At 47.6% G+C, this 25,308-nt stretch overlaps 1 protein-coding gene across 2 annotated transcripts in view; it reads right to left on the bottom strand.

Annotated features, from left to right (window-relative positions):
* Nucleotides 1-25,308, bottom strand: part of LOC146799835 (uncharacterized) — a 400,555-nt gene that overhangs the window by 22,105 nt on the left and 353,142 nt on the right. For both annotated transcript variants that reach the window (XM_085624020.1, XM_085624019.1), the window contains one exon: nucleotides 21,466-21,731. In XM_085624020.1, the coding sequence (XP_085480146.1) occupies nucleotides 21,466-21,731 (266 nt within the window). The remainder of the gene's footprint in view (nucleotides 1-21,465; nucleotides 21,732-25,308) is intronic.

Below are 25,308 nucleotides of genomic sequence, written 5' to 3'. Positions count from 1 at the left end.
TGGTAGCTGTGGAGAGCAGCCTTCAGTCTAAGTCTCAGAGGAATGTAAAGCAGCTTGTTTTACCTTATAATCTCTTGAATTACCAAATGAAAGGACACCACACAGGTATATATATAAAATATATATGTATTTATTTCTAACACACTCAACTAATCTCTTTATGAGATTAGAAGTCAGGAACATATGCACAAATCAATGTTTCACAACAAATTAAGCACTTATATGGCTGGGGCCCTAGGGGCGTGCCAGACCATATACTAAAAAAGAGGTATAAGTAGATCGACTTGGAGGGAGAAGGCCTAGGGCCTCACTAATCCACCCAAGGCAGGTAAGTAAAGGACCCACAGGAGACACATGCAGTGTGAGAACACAGCCGCGGATCCCAATAGACTTCAATGGAGCAAGTCGCGGTTGGAATTTAACATTTTTAGGGTACTTCGGGAGAGTCTACAAGCAACTCACTTACAGGGTAAGTAGTTCTAGAGCCAACACACACAGGAGCACCGGAGTGCATGAGTTACCTCACCCAGGGAAGCCGGGTGCATAGGTGTCTTTTGGTGTCGGGTCACGGCGTCGTTTTCAATGGGAGCCAGAGAAGACTTGCTGCTTGTGAAGACTGGAGAAGTGTCTTTTGGAATCCAAGTATGGATTCAGAAGAAAGAAGAAGACCTGAAAGCAGAGGAGACAGTGTTCAAAGTCACTTGCCAGTGACCCAGGCCCAGGAAGATGGATGCCCAGTTGTCGGGTGATTTCAGGTGATCACGGGTGCCTTGACTCTTCAGCCACGAGGTCCAGGAGGTGTCGACGACAACCAGGAGCTGGATTTGGCGTGTCCCACAAAGTCTGCAGCTTACTGAGGTGTCGGCAACCGGAATGGAGCCAACAAGCCTTGGCAACAGCAAGTCTTGTGGAAAGTGAAGAAAGTCAGCGGTGCAGACCAGCCAGGTCTGAGAGACTCACCCAGCAAGGGTAAGTCAGGGCAGGCCTGGAGCAACTAGGGGAGCCCTTTGGTTTGGTAGAAAGGTCTTCAGGGGACCCACAAGCCAACAGGCAAGGGATCGCAAAGACGCCTCGTGAGGATTCACTTCACAGGAGCCCACGGTCACTCTGGACAAGGTAGGCCTCTGATCTTCGGTGGAAATCCTGCTGGAGGCTTGGATCACACGTGGTCCAATGCACAAGTTCGTAGAATGTTGTGAAGGGATTGCACTAGACAATAGTGCACGGTACCCGGGTATTGCTGTTCCTCGTCACTCGTGGGGTCCACTTGCCTCAGCTTCGCTGGGGACTAACAATGGCCTTGGAGAAGTCAGAAAATCCACTTTTGGGGCTGCAGGGACTTCGGCGGGAGCGGGAAAGTTTGCGACCGTTGATTCAAAGTTTTGGTGCCTGTCAAGCAGGGGAGTCACTCCTTGACTCCAAGGGAGATTCTTCATTGTTCCAAAGGTAGTGGAACGTCGAAGGTCCAGGATTCTTCTTCAGAGTGTCATCCAGGGATATCTAACTGGCAAGGGTTCCCCAACTTATAAAGGAAAGGGAGGGACTAGCTCCATGACCCCTCCTATTGGAGGGTCAGGGGAGTGGGTGATTACACCCACTTCCCTTTGTCCAGTTTCACGCAGGGGCAGGGGCAGGTAGCCCCTGAACCGGTTTGAGCTGGCATATGCACAGAGGAGCCTACTGCTCCCCCTGTGCAGGACTTCTAAGTACTCTAGGAGTGCACCCACCCAGCCCCAATACACTAAACCCTGTCTGGGAGGTGGTCACACCTCCCTGTGACAGGATACCTATTGTTGGGCCTCCTCCACTGCGAGTTTCGGTCAGCAGCAGGAGGGCAGCCCAGTGTCTTTGCTGGTGGCATCCATTTTGTGATGCCAGGGCTCTTTCAGGATTCTACCGTGTTTCCACAGTAGGTACATGTCTACCCCTCTAGAAGGGTGGGATCATACTGCCACACCAGTTACTGGTGTGGGGGTAGGATTACAAAGCATTTGACACCAAACACGACATGTTTTGATGCAGCCATCCCAGAGTTAGCATTTACTGCGAGGTTATAATGCACTTAAGAGTATATGGTTTACCCGCATCCACAAACAGCCACAGAGAATAGACTGAGGGCTGCAGAGGAGCCCTGCTCAGGCAGAGGCACCCCCTCACATGTCAACCAAGCACCCTGCCCTCAGGATTAATAGGGCCTGCATTAGGGGTGACTGATAGGCTTATATGTGTGTGTAAGGTGAGATATAGGGAACCTATATCTCAGTGAGGAGTGCTAACACTACCTCACCCAGGCTGCAGTAGCAGGCCTGTGGTGTCAGATTTAGTCTGCTTCCCAGGGGTGGCATAATACATGCTTCAACCCCTGGTAGGCCTGTGAAGTACCTATGCCCTTGGTACCATATACCAGGGGGTCATAAAGGTACCACAGTTTCCAATCACTAGTGCATCTAATATGCACTCCAAGTTGTTTAGAGAGAACAGAGACTGGGGCCCTGATTAGCAGGGACCCAGCCAGACTATAGCCAGAAACCAGTGTTATCAGAAAAAAAGTGGGAGCAACATGGGAGGCAGATCCCACTCTCCTACACAACCACCCCCACAAATGCAGGGACACTAAACTAACCTTGACCAGTTGAGTCTTCGTGTTCTAAGTGGAAATACCTGGAGAGTCCCTCTGCATTGGCATGTTGGGTACCAGGTCTATGTTCCACAGTATAGTCCATCCCCTGTAGGGAAATGGACCACCTTAAAAGTTTTGGGTTTTCACCTTTCATCTGTTTGAGACATAGGAGGGGCTTGTGGTCAATCTGAACTATGAAGTGAGTGCCAAACAAGTATGGCCTCAGCCCACACCACAGCAAAGGTCTCCCTCTCTATAGCTGACCAACGTTTCTCTCTAGGGTCAGCCTTTGGCTTATAAAAGCTACTGGCTGGTCATGACCATCATTCAGTTGAGATAGTACAGCTCCCACACCCAGCTCAGAAGCATCTGTTTGGACAATGAACTTTTTGGTGTAGTCTGGACTCTGTAAGATGGGGGCAGTGCACATGGCCTGCTTTAGGTCTTCAAATGCCAGCTGTCCACTGAACTTTTGGCATTTTCTTTGAGGTAAGATCATTTAAGGGGGTCACTATAGATCCATATCCCTTAAACCTCCTATAGTACCCACTAAAAAGGCTCTCACCTGTGTCTGGGTGGTTGGAGCAACCCATTCCATGATGGTTTGGATTTTGCTCTGAAAAAGGTTGAACCTGGCCTCCACCTACAAGGTGGCCCAGGTACACAACCTGACTCTGCCCTATCTGGCACTTAGTGGCCTTGATAGTGAGACCTGCTTTTTGCAGGGCCTCCAAAACATTTGAGGTGGACCAGGTGATCCTGCCAGGAGGCACTAAAGACCGCAATATCATCTAGATAAGCTGAGCAATAAGTTTCCATACCTGTCAGAACTTTATTCACCAACCTCTGAAAAGTAGCAGGTGCATTTTTCAAACCAAATGGCATCACCACAAAGTGGTAGTGCCCACCAGGGGTCGAAAATGCTGTTTTGGCCTTCGCATCCTCAGCTAACCTGATCTGCCAATAGCCATCTGTTAGGTCAAATGTACTCAGATACTTGGCTGAGGCCAAAGTATCAATCAGTTCATCTGCCCTTGGAATTGGATAGGCATCAGTCCTTGACTGCATTGGGGCCTCTGTAGTCTACACAAAACCTCATTTCTTTCTTACCACCCTGGGTATGAGGTTTGGGTACTAGGACTACTGGACTAGCCCAAGGGCTATCTGATGGCTCAATTACCACTAACTCCAACATTTTCTGGACTTCAGTCCTGATCCAGTCCCTGACATGGTCAGGTTGCCTGTAGATTTTACTCTTGACAGGCAGACTGTCTCCAGTGTCCACCTCATGGTTGCACCAGGAAGTCTGACTAGGGGTCAGGCTAAACATATGTCTAAACTGTTGCAGAACTTGTCTGCATTCAGTTTGCTGATGATCAGTGAGGCTGCTTGCCAAAGCAACACCATCTACTGACCCATCATCAGGGTTCTGTGAGAGCAGTTCAGGGAGAGGGTCACTTTCCTCCTCCTGTTCCTCATCAGTTGCCATGAGCAAGCCTATGTCAGCCCTGTCAACATATGGTTTCAATCGGTTGACATGGAGCACCCTAAGGGGGCTCCTGGGAGTTCCAAGATTCAACAAGTAGGTGACTTCTCCCTTTTGCTCAACCATTGTATGGGGGCCACTCCACTTCTCTTGGAGAGCTGCTGGGTCCACAGGCTCCAACACCCATATTTCTGTCATGGCTGGTATACAGTCAGCACAGCCTTTTGGTCAAGCCAAATTTTTTGCAGTTCTTGGCTGGCCTCCAGGTTTTTAGTGGCCTTCATTTATTCGGCCATCCTGGAGCGGAGACCAAGTACATAGTTCATCACATCCTGTTTGAGAGGTAACTCCCAGCCCTCCTTCACCAAACATAATGGGCCTCTTACAGGGCCGGACTGGCCGTAGCGGGCACCGGGCAATCCCCCGGTGTTCCGCACGGGTGGGGGCCAGTTTTGGTCTCCTGGGGCCGGTTTTGTTACAGGGCCATTTTTTCAGCATAACTGCAAAATCGGCCCTGTAACAAAATCGGCTGAAAACCGGCCCTGGCAAAGAGCTCGGCGGCACTTTGCCAGGGCCGGTTTTGGTTCCCAGTCCGGCCCTGGCCTCTTACAGGATGCCCAAACAGAAGTTCAAATGGGCTGTAGCCAACCCCCTTCTGTGGAACCTCTGTAAGCAAATGAAAAGGCAGGGAAGTAAAAAGTCCCATTTTCGCCCAAGCTTTTCTGGGAGGCCTTTAATCATTCCCTATAGGGTTTTGTTGAACCTTTCAACTAACCCATTGCATTGTGGGTGATAGGAAGTAGTGAATTTATAAGTTACACCACACTCCTTCCACATTGCTTTTAGATACCCTGACATGAAGTTGGTACCTCTGTCAGATATGACCTCCTTTGGGAAACCCACTCTGGAGAAAACTCCAATGAGGGCTCTTGCCACCACAGGGGCTGTGGTGGTCCTCAGGGGTATTGCTTCTGGGTACCTGGCAGCATGATCCACTACCACCAGGATAAACCTGTGCCCAGATGCTGTTGGAGGGTCAAGGGGACCAACAAGGTCAATCCCTACCCTTTCAAAGGGAACCCCCACCACAGGTAGTGGTATCAGGGGGGCCTTTGTTGTGCCACCTGACTTGCCACTGGCTTGGAAAGTGACACAGGAGCGTCAAAACTCCTTGGTGTCCTCAGACATGTGTGGCCAATGAAAATGTGGCACAAGCCTATCTCAGGTCTTGTTTTGGCCCAAGTGTCCTGCTAAAGGGATGTCATGTGCTAGGGTCAAGAGGAACCCCCTAAACTTCTGAGGTATTACCAACCTCCTGGTGGCTCCAGGGGTTGGATCTCTAGCCTCAGAATATAGGAGTCCCTCATCCCAATAACTTTATGGGACCCACTAGCACTCCCAGCAGCCTCAGCAGCAGCCTGCTGTCTGAGGGGTTCAAGAGAGGGGCAGCACTGTTGCTCTTTGCTCAGATCTTCCTTAGAAGGTCCCCCTGCCCCCAAGAACTCAACATGATCAGGCTCAAGTCCCTCTGGGGCAGTTGCTTCAGGATCTGCTTCTCCTCCCTACTGCTCTTCCTCTTGGGTAGCACCTGATCCATACTTTCAGGATCCAGAGCTGGTTCAGTGTTATGCATTTTGACCTGTGACCTGGTCACAGCAAATACCTCAGCAGAAATGCCCAACATCTCAGCATGAGTCTATAACTCTACTTCAGACCAGGCTGAAGTCTCTAGATCATTGCCCAATAGACATTCGACAGGGAGGTCTGCACTGACTACAACCTTAAGGCCAGTTACCCCTCCCCAGGAGAAATTCACAACTGCCAGACTGTGGTTGGTCCCGACATTGCTTGCATTGGTAACCTGGTACATTTCACCCAGGATGATCTGTCCAGGGTCCACAAGATACTCTGCCACCATGGTGACACCAGCACCTGTGTCCCTAAATGCCAAAGCCTGTTTGCCATTTATTACAGGCTGCTGTTTGTATTTGCCCAGATTACTGGGGCTCACTAGGAAGGACATATCAATGTCTCCATCACAAATCAGCAATGCCTTGTGGGTACTCTGACTAGGCCAGAGTCCACTTCAGAACCCAGGGTCAACCCAACTACACCCTTATTCTGATTACTACCTCCACCAGTTGCTGAACTAGGGGGGGGGGGTACAGCTGCCTTAGGGGCAGGAGTGGTGGTGGTTTGGTATTTGGACTTGTTGCAGTCAGAAGTCCATTGCCCTTTCTGTTTACAGAATTTGCACCAGGGCTTCTTTTGGCCTTTTCCCTTGTTGGATTGTGAATCCCCCACCAGATGCAGATTTTTGGGGCCCTTGTGAAGACTTCTGGTCTTTTGCCTTATCCCCACCTTTCTCAGAGCCCTTAGAATCCTGCTTCTTAGTGTCACTCCCTTGGTTCTGGGTTTTCTGCCTCACCCTGGTTCTGACCCATTTGTCTGCCTTCTTTCCCAATTATTGGGGAGAAGTCAGATCAGAGTCCACCAGGTACTGATGCAGCAACTGGTTCTGGAAATTATTAAGGATCTGTTCTCTCATCATAAAATTATACAATCCCTTAAAATCAGTAACTACTACCAACCAGCCAACCCTCCAGAGCCTTGGTTGCACAATCTACAAAGTCTGTCCAGTCCGGAGTCAGTGCTCTCTGGTTGTCTCTGAACTTCAACCTGTACTGCTCAGTGGTTAAGCCAAACCCATCTATTAATGCACTCTTCAGGACTTCAGAATCATCAGCATCCTCTTCTCTAACAGTGAGGAGCTTGTCTCTGCCTTTATCGGAAAAGGAGAGCCACAAGATTGCTACCCACTGTTTCTGGGGACCTGTTGTACTCTACAGGCCCTCCATAGCAGTTATCCATTTATGGATATCATCCCCACTCTGGTAGGGAGGAACAACCTGTGACAGGTTCCTATGGTCTGGAATGTAATCTCCGACTCTAGGGACACTGTTGCTGCCACCAGGGTGTTCTAACCCCTCTTTTCTAGAAGCTCTCTGGAGCTCAAAGGCTTCTTTGTCTAATGCCAACTGCTTGGTTTTGAGGCCAAATCTTGCTTCGTCATACTGCAGCAGTGTGTACATTCTTTCAGAGGAGGTCTCCCTTCTAGGAAAGTAGGAGTTCCTCTGCTGGACAGATTCTCTGCTAGAGTGATAGGAGTGGTCAGATTCCCTTGAAGGGGACCTAGGCCTCTCTTCCACTCTGTCAGCTCTTAGGGAGAATTCCTCTGTCCTTTTCAGATCCTTGTGGATCTGGCCCTTCAACCACAGAGTCCAGGTCATCTTGATTTTCATCATCTGACCCAGAGACTGTAATTGACCCACCCCATGATTCAGATCTATTAGCTCATAGAGCTAATCTAAGATCATCTGTTAGCAGATCAGGTGTAGTGTGGAGGGACGCTGTCCTATCCTCAGGTGCCTTGCAGCACACATGACTTTCAAGTCAAAGAAAGTCATGTCCTTATACTGAGGTTGGGTGGACCCACTGGCTCCAGCCCTGGAGGACATTCTAGTGTTGTACAGTGTTGTACTACCTACACTAGTTTGTGGCCTACTGATCCTAGCTTGAGCTGTAGCAAGGGTGTGCTATCCCTTCACACACAGCTCTAAGTTCAGTAGAACTTGTTGATACTAAGCTTGACTTTATATGTACCTTGAGTACCTCTAGTGGTTTTCAGTTAGTAGTTCAAATAGAGATTTTCTGGTAAAAGAATGGCAAGCTGGAATCCCACACGCTGCCCACCAATGTGAGAAGTTGGCCTGGCATATGCTGGTCACTAGTTAAAGTGAAACCAAAGGAAATGATGGACGGAGTGTTGAACATTGCAAGCACTCACCCCCAGTCAAATGATCTGGGTTTAATCCATCACCGTTCTTTAGCCCACTCTGCCACCCCAGTTCACACATGGCCATATGCAAATCAGTTTGACCCTGTGCCTCATGGGAACAGTCCAGCCCGAACTGCCAAGCCATGTCTTCCCTGGACCGGAAACAAGCTTCCTAGGACCGGTTTCTGGCATTTCAGCCGTCTTCAGCCAGGTGACACTTATGCAACGTAAAAGCAGATGTGGAAATGCACAACATGATGCTTAGCAACGTAACATGCAGCAACCGCATAGGGGCATCGAAGTAACAGAAAATCAGAATGGGGCCCACTGACTTGCCCCAAAAGGTAGTGTGCCTACATGCAGGACAGCATAGAAAAAATCATGAAGGCTCTGCATACTATCATAAATAATAAACATTTCTGAAAAAGAACAATGAAAAACATAGCACACAAGCATCACAGCAATAACAAACAATGTGCAGAGCAAGAGTATGTAATAACAGCATGTAGTCATGTAAATGTAGACTGCCCAGCACATCAGCCCTTGCAAAGGTATGGTAGCGGTCTGTAAACACATTGGGGAGAATGGCGAAGCAAGTCAATCCACGAACCAACTCTTGAAAAGAATGTAAAGAGACTTCCCTTAAAAGTTAATGTAGATTGCAGGTTGACGCGGAGTTGAAACCATATAGCGTAGCGGGCAAAGTTGAAGTACAAGAAGGCACAGCAAGATGAGTGACTACTCACCCTAGCACAAGGCAAGTAAGTTGATTGTATAGTCACAGAATGTTTGGGAGAAAACAGTACCTGTAGTGAAGGAAGAGAAACAGCTGCGTCAATGTCTTTGGAAGCAGTGGACAGCATATTAGACAATGGCGGGACGTAGGAAGAAGAACACTGATGTAGGTACAAAAGAGGAACGTCGCGGTGAACTTCTTGAACTGAAGTTATCCACCAGGAGGAGAAACCGATCAGGAAGGGAGGCGTTGCCCTTTACGTAGAGAACTTGAAAAAACTTTATTGGGAAGCACAGAACGTGGATGGAAGAGCGCGTAATGATTGAATTGAGTTAATAGTACGTGCCAAACACATGAGGCAGCACTCACTGGTGACGCCGCGCCAAATGGGTCCTGGCATCACCGTGCACCAAACACACCGAGCAACAAGAAGCAAGCCGGAGACGTCACAGTGAATCGAAGGGAGGAGTCACCATGCAGCAGGAGGAAGGTACAGCTGCGTGAGCTCTGCGTGTGCTTGAGACGTATTTTAAGTGTGTGTGTGTGGTAGTGGTTCAACTGCCACGGAAAGGCGCACACACGAAGGAAAATGTGCAAATAGGAAAAACAAATAAAGTACTTACACCCTATGTTCTGAATACCAGCATTAATTTGTCCCAGCATTTGTCTGCGTGTGCCGATGACTTTATTGACTCAGGGGTAATGACAAGTCGAAGCGGCAAAGCAGGGCCGGTGGGATGCAGTACAGCAGTGGCGAGTCACACTGGCGCAAAGATACTCAGAGGCTGAAGGCAGGCAACAAGATGGTCCTTTAGAAAAGAAGCGCTTGGGAGTGGCACTTCAACAGGGCAAAGCAGGGTAGGAAGCGTTAAAATGTTGTAGAGTAGTGGCAGGTAACAGGGTGGAGACAATAGAGACCACCAATTCACCACAGATCTCGCACAATTGCAGCAGACCACAAGGACTGGCACGCTTGAGTTGGGGTGACCGGTGTCACAGGAACTGGCATACAGCAGGTCAGGGAGGCAGCAGGATCCGCAGGCAGGAGCTTGCACACTTCAGTTGTGGGCGAACGATGGCAAGATCACTGGTGGGGCTCAGGGGTGCCAGGTTTCTTTAATACACAGGTTACAATTTCAAAGCAGGTGCTTTACCTTGCAGTAGTTTAAGCTTTGTGAGTAAGGTAGTACAGGTAGGTTCTTCCAGATCGTTGTCAAATGTAATGATATGACGGGTAGTCCAGCCGAGGTAGTTTTCATGTAGGTTTAATTAAGTAGTAAGTTGTACAAAGGATGAGCCCCACTAGGTGCAGCCTCTATGCTGCTCAGCCCTTCAACAACTGCCTCAAGCACTAACATTCCACACGCCAACATTCTCACACGCAGTCATCCAGACTGTGCATCATGCTACAACAGAGTCACAGGCCGGGGCATCTTTCAGCATCCTGGCAGTCACCCAGAGACTCGGGGCCTGATTTAGAGTTTGGCGGGCCGGGTTACTCTGTCACAAACGTCGTCCCGTCATATTACAAGCACCATAGGATAATGAAACTGGAGCGGCCTGCTGCAAAATGCATGGACGGGGCACCCCCATGCACCGGACCCAGTCAGGATCTCTCAGGCCTGCGCATGCACAGTGCCTACTGGAGCTCGGGCTCCCTGCACCGCGTTGGCTGTGGATGCTATTGTCACGTCATTGCAGAGGATATAATGGACTTTTAATGTGGTGGACGGGATATCGGCCACATTTCCGGTGGAGTGACCCCTCCGACAAACTGTTAATCAGGCTCTTAAAGAAGCACAATGTCACTGATTGTGTGCTACTGCAATGAAAGCAAAAGAAATAAGGGACACACCGGCCCTCTTGAACACACCCAAAGGCTGACTTAGACACCTCTACAATTCCACTGTCAGTGACTGTCAGTCTAATGGAGTAAAAAGCACTATGATGGACACTCAGAAATTACACTATGCTGCAGGATCTAGACACTCAGGTGCAGATTTAGAAAGATTTTGCGCTGATGTAAGCCAGAGGACAATATATATTGTTTTAATTTACTTTCCAGTGCAAAACTTGTTTTGCGGTGGAATGTAGCCGTATAGTAATGCAAAGCAGTGCAAAGGGCCGCTGTGTTTTACTATGCGTGAAAGAGGCATTCCGATGGTGGTACACTGGTGTTCCCATGGAACCACACATGGTTTGATGGAAAAAAACAATTGTTACTTACCTGTAAACAGGTGGTTCTCCAGTATTGGTGTCTTTCATAGATTCACATGCTTGAATATTCCCCGTCGGAGTGGGAGTCCCACGGTAAATAATATAGCAATATATACAGCCATTATATATATATATATATATATATATATATATATATATATATATATATATATATATATATACATATACACACAGACATACATAAGTAATCATATAAAAACAGATGTAAGTAATAACATCAAGAATGTCCCTATATGAAATTTCCATAGAGATACATGGAAAGAGAAAAAAGACATTCGTAGTCTATCTCTGTCATTATGTTAGTCCAAACTACGGCCAATCAGACGCCAGCTCCTCTCTAGAACCTTCTCCTCAGAGCTCCTCACCTCAGATTTTCGTCGCACCAGCGTGACCTTAGAGTGTATGAGGAGAAGAGAGCCTCTGAAGGGAGGAGGGAGGGTCGCATGTGAATCTATGAAAGACACCAATACTGGAGAACCACCTGTTTACAGGTAAGTAACAATTGTTCTTCTCCAGTATTGGGGTGTCTTTCATAGATTCACATGCTTGAATATAGAATAGCTAGCAGTAACAATCATCATTGTTTCCATGATCACAGAGCTTTGAAATTATAATGACAATCAATCTTCTTATGCATATGACAGTACTGAATAACTGTAATTGTATAAATGCATCATATGTCAACTATAAATGGAAACAATATGGAGGCGGGAGGAAGAGGCTCACCTTATTTAAAAAGATTGCGTAGCACTGCCTGTCCTACTGCAGCGTCCTCTTCGCTTAAAGTTGCCAAGCAGTAGTGCTTAGTAAACGTGTGTCTGGTCGACCACGTAGCTGCTCTGCAGATGTGTTGCAAAGATACTCCAGCAAATAAGGCAGTAGATGATGATACTGCCCTAGTGGAGTGCGCTCTCACTGAAGACTGTAGGGGTTTGTTTGCCTTTTGGTGGCAGAAAACAATAGCTGCCGAAATCCATCGTGCAATTGTCGGCTTAGTAACCGGACGTCCTTTATGACAACGTCCATATGCTATAAAAAGTTGATCGGATTTTCGAAACGAACTTGTCCTACTGATGTAGAATTTTAGGCATCGCTTCACGTCCAAAGAGTGCAATCTTTGCTCTGCAGGTGTCTGAGGATTGGCAAAGAAGGTCTTTAATATTACTGGTTCATTAATATGAAAATCAGTAGGCACCTTGGGTAGGAATGATGGATTGGTGCGTAACACTACAGCATCCGGTTTGAACTGCAGGAACGGAGGTTTGACGGTAAAAGCATGAATGTCACTGACACGACGTGAAGATGTTAATGCCAGAAGTAGTGCGACCTTCCAAGTTAGATATTTTAAGTCGGCCTTGTGAATGGGCTCGAACGGAGGTCTCATCAATTGCGCCAACACAACGTTAAGATGCCACAACGGAGGAGGGCGTCGAATTGGCGGGAATTTCCGAAACAAACCTTTAAAAAATTGACGGATTATTCTTGAGGAACAAAGGGAATTTGATCCATCCTGCCGGAAACGGGAAATTGCTGCTAGGAAAACCCGTAGGGTTGCATGAGACAGTCCAGAATTAGCTAGGTGCAAGAAGAAAGGCAGTAATTGGTGCGCCGTGGAGTGTATCGGGTGGACTCCGTTAGAAGCACACCAGTGGCAGAATCTTTTCCATTTGAACTTGTACGTCCTGATTGTAGAGGGTGCTCTTGCTTGGGCCAAAATATCCCTACAATCCTGCGGGATGTCTAGATGGGCGAACTCATGGTGTTCAGGTTCCAGGCCGATAAGCTCAGTGAGGAGGGATTCGGATGGCAAATTCTCCCTTCGCTCATTGTGAGCAGATCTGTCCGATGTTGCAGGAGGATTGGTTGACATTGGGACATCAGGAGAAGTTCTGAGAACCACACTTGTCGGGGCCAGCGTGGGGCTATTAGAATCAGGTGGCAAGGTTGTCTCTTCATCTTCCAAAGCACCCGAGGTATGAGGGGAATTGGAGGAAAGGCGTACGCAAATAGATTGCACCAGTGTATCAAAAGGGCATTGCCCAGCGACTCCTTGTGGGGATGCCAGCTTGCATAATTCCGGCATTTCCGGTTCTGCGGCGTAGCAAAAAGATCCAGTTGCGGACGACCCCATAGTTGGAATATCCTCTCTAGAGTGGGTTGGTGTAATTCCCACTCGTGGGTCGACGAAGAGGACCTGCTCAGGGAATCCGCTAGGACATTGGATACTCCTGGCAGGTGTACTGCTGTAATCATGATTTGATGACTGAGAGACCAGTCCCAAATTCTTTGAGCTAACCTGGACAGACTTGGGGATTTTGTTCCGCCCCGTTTGTTCACATAGTGCATACAGGTTGTGTTGTCTGTCTGTATTAGCACTGATTCTCCTTGGATCAAGGGCAGAAAGGACTTTAAAGCGAGATAAATCGCCATCAACTCCAACCTGTTGATGTGCCAAGTTCTTTGGTGTGTTGACCATCTCCCTTTTACCGAGAGATCCTCCAAATGTGCGCCCCATCCCTCTAATGAAGCGTCTGTCATGATTGTCCAGTCCGGCGGCACCAACAGAAAAGACGTGTGTAGGAGAGTAGGGTCTGCTTTCTATGTTCACCCCCACTTTTTGCTTTTGCTTTACTGGTTTTCGACTTAGATGTGGCTGTGGGCCTGCTGATCAGACCCACAGCCCTGCTGTTCTCTCTCTAAATTAATACTATATACTTTAGGTGCATAACCCATTTGGATAGGATCACCTTATTGGCCCCTGTACAGTGTACCCTAGGTACCCAGGGCATAGGTGTACCCTAGGCCTACCAGGGGCTGCAGCATGTATTATGCCACCCCTGGCCTGGCCTTCCATTTTGACACAACTGGCTGATCACTCAGCTGGGGCGAGGTCGTGTAATCACCCCTTGCTTAGGTGTAGTATTCCTATACCTACCCTATAAATAGACACATGTGTACCTATCAGTCACTCCTATGGCAGGCCTTAACAATCCTGGAGGCAGAGTGCTTGGTAACATGTGAGATGGGGCTCTAGCATGAGCTGAGCCTGTCTGCAGCTTTCGGAACCATGTCCTTATAGCTTTTCTATGATATAGCCTACCATATACTCTTAAAGTGCCTTATAATCTTAAACGGTTATGGTAACTATGGTTTGGCTGTATCAAAACATGTCGTGTAAGGTGTCTAACACTTTGGAATAATACCCCCATACCATTTCTGGACATGAGGATATTATTCCCCCCTTCTAGAGGGAGAGACATGTTAAAATCATACTTCACCGTTAGCCTCTGACCAAAGCCTCAGCATCACAAAATGGATGCTGCTGCCACGACACAAGTCTGACCTCCTGCAGCTGGGAGTGATCCCAGCCAGGGAGGCCTGGACAATAGGTTTCCTGCTTGGGGAGGTGCTAGCACCTCCCCAGACAGCCTTTAGTGTATTGGGGCAGGGTGGGCTGAAAGGAATGAGACATGCCTGGGGCACACAAGGTGTTCCTTGCATAGTCCAGTTCAAACCGGCGCTGGGGCACTCCAGCCCCAGCTCTGGCGCGAAACTGGACAAAGGGAAGTGGGTGTAACCACCCCCTCCCAGGTCCCACCCATAAGGCGTGACCTAGCAGGTATCCCAGCCCCCCAGATTAGTATAAGAGTGGGAGTTGGGCCTCAAGACTTTAGATTATCCTGAACCTGCAAAACTGAACAGAAACTCTGGACCTTCGACATTCGACGAAAGAAGAAGACTGAAGAATCTCCCTTGTGGCCAAGGAGTGGCTACCCTGTGCAAACAGGCACCATCAAGAGACTACCCTTTGCTTTGTGAACGTTCTACGAGGAACCGACTGCAGAGCCCGACCAGAGCCTTGACTTCCAGACTTCTCCGACCCTGATCCACATCTGCAGCAGAGCTGAGATCCGTGGAGGCGACGAGCGACCGGCTACCTGGGAAAAGTGGCTAGTATCTTCAAGCGCAGCTTCTGAGGCACCCTCGAAGTTGTGCACCGGGGATTGAGAAGCCCCACCCCCAAGCACCATCTGCACCGAAGACCAGCCCCCCACACTCAACGAGTCCTGCGTGGGGCCCTTCAGCATTTTCCTGCTTGCCGCGTCTGTCCGGTTGCTTGCCCGCTGGCTAGTGGCCTTTGTGACGACGCATCCCGAAATCTTCTGCGCTGGTTTGGCTCCTCCAGACTGGCTCCTGCTTCCCTGCAAAGAAGAAGCACCCCAGACCTTCCTGGTCTGATCCTGAAGCAAGTCCTCCGTTCTTCGTGGGTTCCGCTTGCCAAGGCCTGGTGAGTCCTAGACCAGCTTCGACGCCGCCAACAGCAAGAGCCTTCGTGGGACAGCTCGCCTCCTGGTCCTGGTCGTCCTCGACGCTTCCTGGTCCTCCTGGCTGCAGCGACAAGCTTCACCTGCAACTCTTCACGACATCGTCTGGTTCCTTCCTGGTTCCACGTGATCACTGGCTAGTGATCTTGACTCTGTCCCCTCTGCTTGCAGGTCTCTTCTCTTCTTGATCCCAGCCTTGGGATCCACCGGACACTCTTCACTGACTGCCTGTCAGCATCTTTCCTTCAGGCATCCATAGGAGTCGACGACGAAACCCGACGCAACTTCAACCCTATGCACCCGCAGCCTGTGGGCTAGGTAACTTGGGTACTCCGGTGCTCATCAGGGTAGTGACTATCCTAGTGTCTAAGTTTCAAGTGTCGACTTCCTAGCTACTCCGGAAGTGTCCTAAATCTATCTATTTCCAAACTGTACTATTGCTAGTGACTTTTACGCATTACGCGTGAGTGTTTCCACTCTGCATACGAATCCCGTGGGCCTCCCACTTCCTAACTGTTGCTAGTACAGTGTAGCCCCAGCGATTCCCTAGGCCTAGGCCTACTCCATTTCCGTGACAGTGGTCCTTATACCACTTACTTAGTATATGGTTTGCGTGGCCCCTAGGGCCTAACTGTATTACTTACCTGTGTGACTTACTGTATGCATAAATAAGACTGTGTTGTACTTACCTCTAATCTCATAAAGAGTGCTGAGGGTTTGCTTAGAATAAATACACTTTATTTTATATATATATCTGTTGTGGTGTCCTTTCATTTGGTATTCAGGGGATTATATATGGTATCACAGCTGGCTTCACATGCCATTCAGAGTTTAGCCTAAGACTGCTCTTGTCCATGCTACCACTAGGATAGCTGGTCTATAAGGTTGACTTTACAACCAATCACCATAAGGGTATTTGGACTGATATAAGGTGTACACTATAACTAGTGACATCATACATCAGGCCAACTTCTCGCAACGTGCCTTCTGTCAAGTTGGCTGGATTTGCCCACCATGCGAGTGCTGACCTCATTTGATCTGTGACACGTACCATGTCGTGGAAAGAGCCCGTTACTTGACGCCACTGAACATCCAGTGCTTCCTGAATAGGACGTGTTCTCAGCCTGCAATGGGGAACTAAGGCAATGGAGGATGATGCCATCCCCAGAAACGATTTTAACAACCTCACAGGAACTGACTCTTTTGACTTGATCAAAGCGACCAACCGTAGAATCTTTTGCAGACGCTCTTGGGAAAGAAACGCTCTTGCTGATACCGTTTCCAGAGTTGCTCCCAGAAAATCCCTTTGCTGAGCAGGATGAGGTTGGGATTTCGCTGCATTGATGGACAGACCTAATGAGCGAAACACGTTCTGGCATAGAAGTATGTGCTGTCTTAAGTGAATGCTTGACTGAGATTTCAGGAGAAAGTCGTCCAGATATGGAAAAATTTGCACTCCCTGAATTCGCAGAAACGCTATTACTGGAGCTAGTACCTTCGTGAACACACGAGGGGCCGAGCGCAGACCAAACGGTAACACTTTGAATTGGTAATCGTGTTGACCCACTCGAAAGCGCAGGAACTTGCGATGCCTTTGTAATATAGGAATATGAAAATAGGCATCCTGGAGATCTATAGTTGCCATGAAATCTTCCTGCGAGAGTAGACGCAAGATGTCTACTAGCGTCATCATACGAAAGGATTGGCTCTTTAGGTATTTGTTTAGTGCCCTTAGATCGAGGATGGGCCTCCACTCTCCGTTCTTCTTCGTGATCAGACAGAATCGGGAATAAAAACCCTTTCCCCTTTGAGATACTGGCACCAATTCTACAGCTCCCTTCTGCTTTAGAAGTCGAACTTGATGCAAAAGTTCTTTCATGTGAGCAGGTGGTGGTCCGGAGGGTGGTGTGGGAGGAGGGAATTTGGTGAACTCTAAGGCGTGTCCTTTTTTTACAATGTCCAAAACCCAACGGTCCCTTGTGATGGAGGACCATTGAGAAAAGAACAGAGAGATTCGACCTCCAACCCTGCATGTCCGGAAAGAGTCACTGTCTTTTAGATGCGTTTCCTCTGTATGAGGATTTCCCTCTATACGACTTGGAGGCCTGCTGTCGTGAAGACTGCTGTTGCTGGCCATTCGAATATCGGTTGGATCCTTGATTATAGGGTCTGTATTGATTACTACCCCTTCGAAAATTGGAGGAGGTGCCGCGTCCGCGTGCACCACGAAAATTTTGCCTTTGAAATTGTAGGTTTCCTAAGGATCTAGCTGTTTCAGTATCCTTCTTTATGGACTGGAGTGCCTCATCAACGTGACTTCCAAATAACGCCTCGCCGTCGTAAGCCATGTTAAGGATCATGGACTGTACCTCCTGTCGAAAGGATGTTGATCTTAACCATCCTTGCCTGCGTAGAACAGCCGCTCCGGCAAGCTGACGGAACCCCGTGCAGGCGATGTCTACTGCACAATCAATTATCTCCGCCGATGCTGCTTCTCCCTCTTGAAGCAACTACAGCTTCTGCCTTAGATGGCTCCGGCAACTCTTGTAGCACATCTGAAATATCAGCCCACACTTGTCGGTCATAGCGACCCAAAATGGCAAAGGCATTAGCTGCTCTAACCACAGTAGAGGCCATTGAAGAGACCTTACGCCCTATGGCATCCATTCGACGTCCGTCACGATTCGGTGGTGCGGTGACAGTCGACGCCGGATTTTTTGCCTTACGTTGCGCTGCCTGCGTAACGACTGACTCAGGTTTAGCCTGTCCCGTGAGGCATGCTGGGGTTCCTATTGGTGCCTTATATTTCTTCTCTAATCTAGGCACCTGTGCCGGCAAGGTATTCGGTGTTTGCATCAACTTCTTGCCTTCTTCCCAAATAAATTCCACAATAGGAATAGCATGAGTCTGTTTAAAAGGTTGACTCTTAAAATCATACAGGAAACAATCTTCCTCTCTGCGCTCCGTTGTCAGTTTAAAACGTTGCGCCGCCCTCTCCATTAGTTGGTGAAAATTCGCTATGTCCACTGGAGGTGAATCCCCTGTTACTATCTGAGAGGGGGATGGAGTTTGTGCTTGGTAATTGTCCCACTCCGCCATATCATAGTCATCGTTATCCACATCCCCACTATCATCTGGGATTTCACCCTCTTCTGTTTCTTGAGGGACTTCCTGCGGAGGCTCATAGTGAGGCAACAATCTCTCTGGGACCTGCCTTGGTGGTGCAGACGGTAGCAGAGGTAAGGGATTTACATTTGGTATCGGTGGTATAGTTGTTGGAACCACAGGAGTTAACGGGACCTCAGAACGCTGTGGAGATAGAGGAAAGCGTTGATTGTAGTCGTCCAACATGCGTTGGAGATTAGTTATGAGCGACAATGGAAGAGTCGCCGTTGCATGTTTCACAGGCACTTGCTGTATGTAAACTGGGTCTTCACCCTCACTGCTGTCATCCTGGCATTTAATTATCAAGTCGGATGGGCTTTGCGCCGTTCCAAAGGACTCCGGTAAACCCTCGGACTCCTGATCAGAATCCGTAGCAAATAAAGGGGAGGGAGGCTGCGCATCCCCTACAGGAATAATCTCTTCCTGCCTATCGAGGCTAGAACCAGTTGGTAATGGTGTCAAAGGAACCTCAGTGAATGATGAAAGCGAGGCTGAAGTTGCATGAGGTAGCTGTTCCCTCCTTGACCTTTGGGCAGAAGATATCTTGTTCACCTTTATCCTAATGAAAGAACCTGCCGTCGAGTGCTGCATGGTATGCACTGTGGACGTCTTCAGCGAAGGCCTCGTCGACGGAGCTGTTGATAATGGAACGCTGGTCGACGGAATAAACGTCGGCGGAATCTGTGCCAACGAAATCGCCGTCGACTGAGCCGCCGTCGACTGAGCCGCCGTCGACGTAGGCTTTAGTCGACGTCGACTGAGCCGCCGTCGACGTAGGCTTTAGTCGACGTCGACTGAGCCGCCGTCGACTGAGCCGCCGTCGACGAGGCTTTAGTCGACGTCGACTGAGCCGCCATCGACTGAGCCGCCGTCGACTGAGCCGCCGTCGACGAGGCTTTAGTCGACGAAGCCACCGTCGACGAAGCCACCGTCGACGGGATCTTCTTCGACGAAGTGGACGCCGACGAGATAGAGGACGCCTTAGTCGACGACACTGGTTGCGTCAACGGTACCTTTACCTTCGTCGACGACGATGTAATGGGCAAAATAGAAGTCACCGCCCTTGAAGTACTGATGGTCACCGTCGACAAGGATAACGTCGACAGAACACTCGTCGACGACGAAGCAGCCGATGTCGTCGTCAGAGTCACCGTCGACGAGCCAGATACAGCAGATCTCGTCGTCGGCAGCATCGTCGACGAGGCGGACAGTCTTTTTCCTGAGGACTGGGAAATAGACGCCTCTACAGCCTGAGAACTATGTCCCGAAGGCGACAAAACAGTAGGTGAGACTGCAGAAGTGGCAGCTGACAGTTTCTTTTTCTTGAGGAAAGGAGATGGTAACTCCTGCACACTACTGCGCTTAGAGGCTGTCTGAGAACGGCCAGAAAGAAGACTTTCCATGTCAGACACTGGGTCATCTTTATCCTTCAGTCTCTGAAGCCATATTAAGAGACGGCCTTCTCTGTCCTTTAAAGTCTTTGTAGAAAAAGTTCTACAAATTTTACATTTTGCCACTTCATGATCTGGGTACAAACAGTAAATACACTTACTGTGTGGGTCCTCAGAAAATAAACGCAGCTTTCCACACGAAGAACATGGTCTAAACAAAGATTTCTTACTTGAAGACATTCTGACTGACAAAAACTGAGCAGAGCTCAGGGAGACTCCCTGTCACACGACGTGCGGTAGAAAATCTGAGGTGAGAAGCTCTGAGGAGAAGGTTCTAGAGAGGAGCTGGCGCCTGATTGGCCGTAGTTTGGACTAACATAATGACAGAGATAGACTACGAATGTATTTTTTCTCTTTCCATGTATCTCTATGGAAATTTCATATAGGGACATTTTTGATGTTATTACTTACTTATATCTCTGTTTTTATATGATTACTTATGTATATATATATATATATATATATATATATATATATATATATATATATATATATATATATATATATATATAAATGGCTGTATATATTGCTATATTATTTACCGTGGGACTCCCACTCCGACGACGGGGAATATTCAAGCATGTGAATCTATGAAAGACACCCCAATACTGGAGAACCCTATCTATTTACAATAGTAGAAACAATTTTGCGCCAAAAAATAACCCCACTTCGAAACGGGTGTTAAATGGAGAAATGCTTTCATTTCTCTCAGCTTTTTGCACTTTGCATGTGTGCTGCACTGTACAGAACACTTCTGAAGTAAAAAAAGTTTTAAACTTGGTCTCAGGATGGTATTTCGTACTGGAAGGTCACCCTTCCACTGCAAATCCTATGCTAGACTCATACAGACTCATGCAGACACCTTTGCACTGTGGTGCAAAGGTGTGTGCTTGGCACACGGCTGCCTGATTCTCAGCAGGCACTAGGGAGAGGGGAGGAGAGGAGAGTGCCATGTCTCTGTAAATATGGTGCTCTCCTGCTTTCTCGCTGTCATGCAATGCAGAAACATGCTGCTGCGCTGTGCGACAGGTAAATCTGGGCCGCAATGTGAAGTGGGAGTGCCCCATTGTAGGTGACCACCATTGCCCATGGCAAGGGAACACTCTGGCATGTATGTGCAATACAAGTTATAATTAGTTCATTCATTTAGGAAAAAATATCAAGTGCACCCAGAAAGACCATTGGAACTAATATTGCATACAGAAATATAACAGGATGTGTGAACACATGCCCGTAAAGCAAGACCACCACTATCGGGCGCCCTAAAGCACTTGAATAATGTAGTCTTCCAAGCGCTATGCATCTTGCCTCACACAAGTGTAAAGTCTGATATTCTGATATATAGAAACAGAGATAAAAACCATCACCAAGAGGTCTTTTTATTGGTTGACATACAGACATGTTAAAAGTGACGCACCGCCGGCACAAGGGGCTTGTAAATAAGCCGCATAAGGAGCAGGGGCACTGCCAGTCTGGGCCTGGCATACACCCTGGAGCAGCACTGCATGATGCCAATCTTACCCACAACACTGTATTACACGCTGCTTCATAACTGCATTTTTATCCTTTGCAAAGACATTTTACTTCGTAAGCAGGTAGTACTCACCACTTCATTGTACTTCCCGCTCAAGTTCAGGAGGTCAAGCACGAAGTGAATGCAGTTGTTACAGAATACATTGTATTTGTGTGTCTTATTCATTGCAGCGATCGCCTTCTGTTTCAAATGTTCAAGCTGGATTTGAAACTTTGGTCTTAAACCTTTGTATAAATTTCTCTCCTGCAGCATCCGTTTTGTCCCGTCTATCCGGACTGCCCCATTGGCTCCCTCTTTGGCTTCCCCCTCCTGGCTTCCATCCGGATTACTCTGTACACCTAAAAACAACAAGCAACAATGTGTTTTACTGCTTCGCCGGGAACATATGGTGTGTGCCAACTAGATCCTAATTGAATCAGATATCACCAAAAGTCCTATTAGAAATATATTCAGACGTGAAGCCCAAAGGTAAAATCACACTTTAATGTAGGTTATCTATTTTTCGATATTCGCGAACAACAAGTTTAAGTCTACCAATAGTAATGTTACGCCTGCAGAGACTTTTTAGGTCACGCCTACGCAGCGTGCATGTGCTGCGTAGGAAAAAGACCTTTAGCAATCAAGTCGGTTTTGAGGCCAAAAACATGCACGCATTGCATTGCTTTGAATGGCAAAGCGTGCACATTTGGCGGTTACCTTGCGGGAGAGAGCACCGGCGCCATATGTTAGCAAGTATCGCGCCTTGCTGCTCGCTCCCGCAAGGGAATCCAGCGCAGGCCCCCTCTCTCCCCTCCCCCTGCTGCCGCTCAAGGCGTGTGTGCGCTTGTTTTTCTTACTTGTGTTATTCCATGTTGAAAGCTACCATTAACTTGAAAGGAGCGGCAAAAGAAAATGACTAGAGCGTAGTTTAAGATCCATGAAAGAAATAAAATAAAATCCCTCACTAGGGCAGACTGAATAGAAATGCGAACCGCTTCTAAAAACACTAGGCCTCATCTCTTCACGGCTGACCTCGCTGAACGGGGCACAGATTCTAGCGCTGAGTCCCGTGACACACGCAGGGCACCTCACTTGTGAAGTTAGTTATTTTAGGGGGGCATGTTACCGGAAACCCAGGGTTGTTACTAACTATTGCTCTTCAAGGCAGACACTTCTGTCAAATTAGCCGCTTGCGGTTAGAGAGGATTCATGCACTACAGCAGCCTGAGAAATGGGATGACACGGTTTGTTATGTTGTTGACAATTGTGTATCGCACTTTGTGTTCAAGATATCACGGTGCGTACTTTACCTTTTTTTGTAACACGTGACTCTTTGGCTCCTCACGTTTCTTAAAGTTTGACTTGTGCTGTGGTAAAACTATGCAAATCTTACTTTTACAGATTGAAACGCTACTTTTTCTGAGTTTTATTTTGAGAGTTTAAATCGGAACAGTTCTGCCACTATGGGGTGCCTACCCCTTATTATTTATAGGCAGTACCCTGCGTAGTGTGTTCAGTCTGCCGCACACTTCTGTAAACTGTGTAACCCACTGCTCCTCACTGTGTCCCCAGACCCCCTCCTTCCACACCAACCCCTGATGCACTGCATCACTGTGGCACACTGCACATTACATTAGAGGCACAGAAGCCCTCTCTGCAATAGAACCGTACAAACAGAGCATAGGCACACGACGGTAGGCAATCTCCCTAAAGCACAAAGATGTGGGTAATGACAAGAGCTGCTGAGTGGGAAGCTGAGGAACCATGTTTGAGTCACGGCGTTGGCTCCCCATCCTGTGATTCTGGGCAAATCAGTTAATCTCCCCGTGCCTTCCAAAAGGGAATGTGTTCTTGTGTTTTAAGCCGCCGTCTAAAAACTTGCTAATAAAATCTGTTTTTTATATAGCGCTTCTTAAAAGGTTTTGTTTTTGGCTACTAAAACATTATGTTGTGTCTTTATAATGTAACGCAAGAGCATTACAATAATGCTTTCACTTGTGTATGAAGCATGGAAGTTACAGTCAGCTCTGCTTTAATTTAAACATGTAGCTGCTGCATGCGCAAAATGGATTATCACGTTTATTAATAACTTTTCTTATTGATGACATCTATCAACATTACACTTTTCAGCTTTGTTAAACAAGGAGCACATGATGACACCATTTTTGAATGTTTGGGTTTCTACCATTAATACATGAGGCAAGCATTTTATACATTACTACTGGTAATATCGGGTACATCCAGAGAAGGGGGGGGGGGAAGGAAGAAGTGGGGGGGGGGGGAGAGGAAGAAGTGGGGGGGGAGTACAGATATCCCCTCTGTATGCATTCCATTTACCCTATATTTGTGCCCATTTGTTGGGGCATCCCCTGGAGACATACCGTTTTTTCCCTAAACATACACCAGTCGATATCCTTCTTCCAGGCATTTATAGTTGGAACCTCCTGTGCCCCCACATTCTAGCTATGTTTCGTTTGGCAGCCACCTGGCCCACCGTTGCTCATATTTTCTCCTTACTTTTCAGGTCCGATGGCTCCCAAATATTTAACAAACATCTTTTAGCCTCCAGGGCTAGTCTCAAGGTCTCTTCCATACAGTGGAGTATTGCTTTCCAATATTAGAAAATGTGGGTGCACTCCCAGAGTATATGTAAGAATGTGCCTTCTCTGCCACACTGTCGCCTACATCGAGAATCTTCCCCCTAGCCCATCCTAACTAGTGCAGGCCCCGAAAAGTACACTATGTAGTATTTTTAGCTGTAACAATTTGAGCCTTGATGAGATTGCAACTTCTTTGGGCAAAGCCAATGCCTCCAACAATTACTCATCGTCTAAGTCTGTCAGTTCAGTTTCCCATTTTCTACGGAGGTGTGTGCGAGAGTCAGGGCCATGATTGATCAGCTTCTTGTAGGTCAGTGATATAGCTTTTTTAGGCATGTATTCGTCAAGGAGTCTATCCTCCAATGGCGATGCCTCTGAGAGTGTTCCTCCTGATGGGACATTCGCTTGTAAGGCGTGTCGCGCCTGCAGGTATCTAAATCTTTCAGAGTTTACCAGTTTGTACTCCTGTTGTAGGAGCGAGAAAGCCATCACTCTCCCCCCCACCCTCCACAGGTCCCCCACCCGAAACAGCCCAATAATATCCCATTTGGCGAATCCTTTGGTCTTTGAGTCCCACAGAGGGGTGACCTGTGTAAGTTTTTGGGCCCCACCTAGACTCCTGTGTGCAGTGTGCCATAGTTTGACAGAGTAATCTGTGGGTCCCGTCAATAACATTTTCGCGGGTTTGGAATAAAGTGCCCAGACATATGATCCAGCCAGTAGCTGCCTCCTGTCCATTCAATATCCGGGGTCGTCCTGGGGACGGAATGTACATTGGTTATTAGCTGCTAATTGACAGCCACAGTAATATTTCTTGATATCTGGGAGTCCTCTTTCTCCATCGTACCATCCCCTTACCAATTTTGCAAGTGATATTCGGGACGACCTCGTCACCCATAACAGCACCCTCTGCCCAGTCTCTATGGCCATAAAATAGTTTCCAGGAATAGGTTTGGGTGAATTATGTAAGACGTACAGAAAGCAGGGCAAGGACATCATTTTAAATAGTGCTGCTCTTCCTAACAGAATCAAATAACAACAAGGATTTCCTACACCTATATACTTGAATTTAAGGCCACGAGTCCATATGAATAAAGTAATACCCACAGACTAGGTGTACAAAAATATATGACTAAGTCATTTATTAAATTTTTTTCAGAAAGACTATTATTTATCCATTTTAAATTAGAAATGAATTACAACATTTAGACAAAATCATTATGTCAACAACAAAACACACCATATCAACAGAAATATAAATGAGAGACAACAATGGAAAACATCAAAACATCATACAAAGCTAACAAGGGTACAAAAAAGATACATATAAGACAAT

Source organism: Triturus cristatus, chromosome 8 (genome assembly GCF_964204655.1).
Source record: "Triturus cristatus chromosome 8, aTriCri1.1, whole genome shotgun sequence".
Lineage (NCBI taxonomy): Eukaryota > Metazoa > Chordata > Amphibia > Caudata > Salamandridae > Triturus > Triturus cristatus.
The sequence above is the reverse complement of the archived record's forward strand: the minus strand, read 5'-3'. Positions and strand labels throughout refer to the sequence as shown.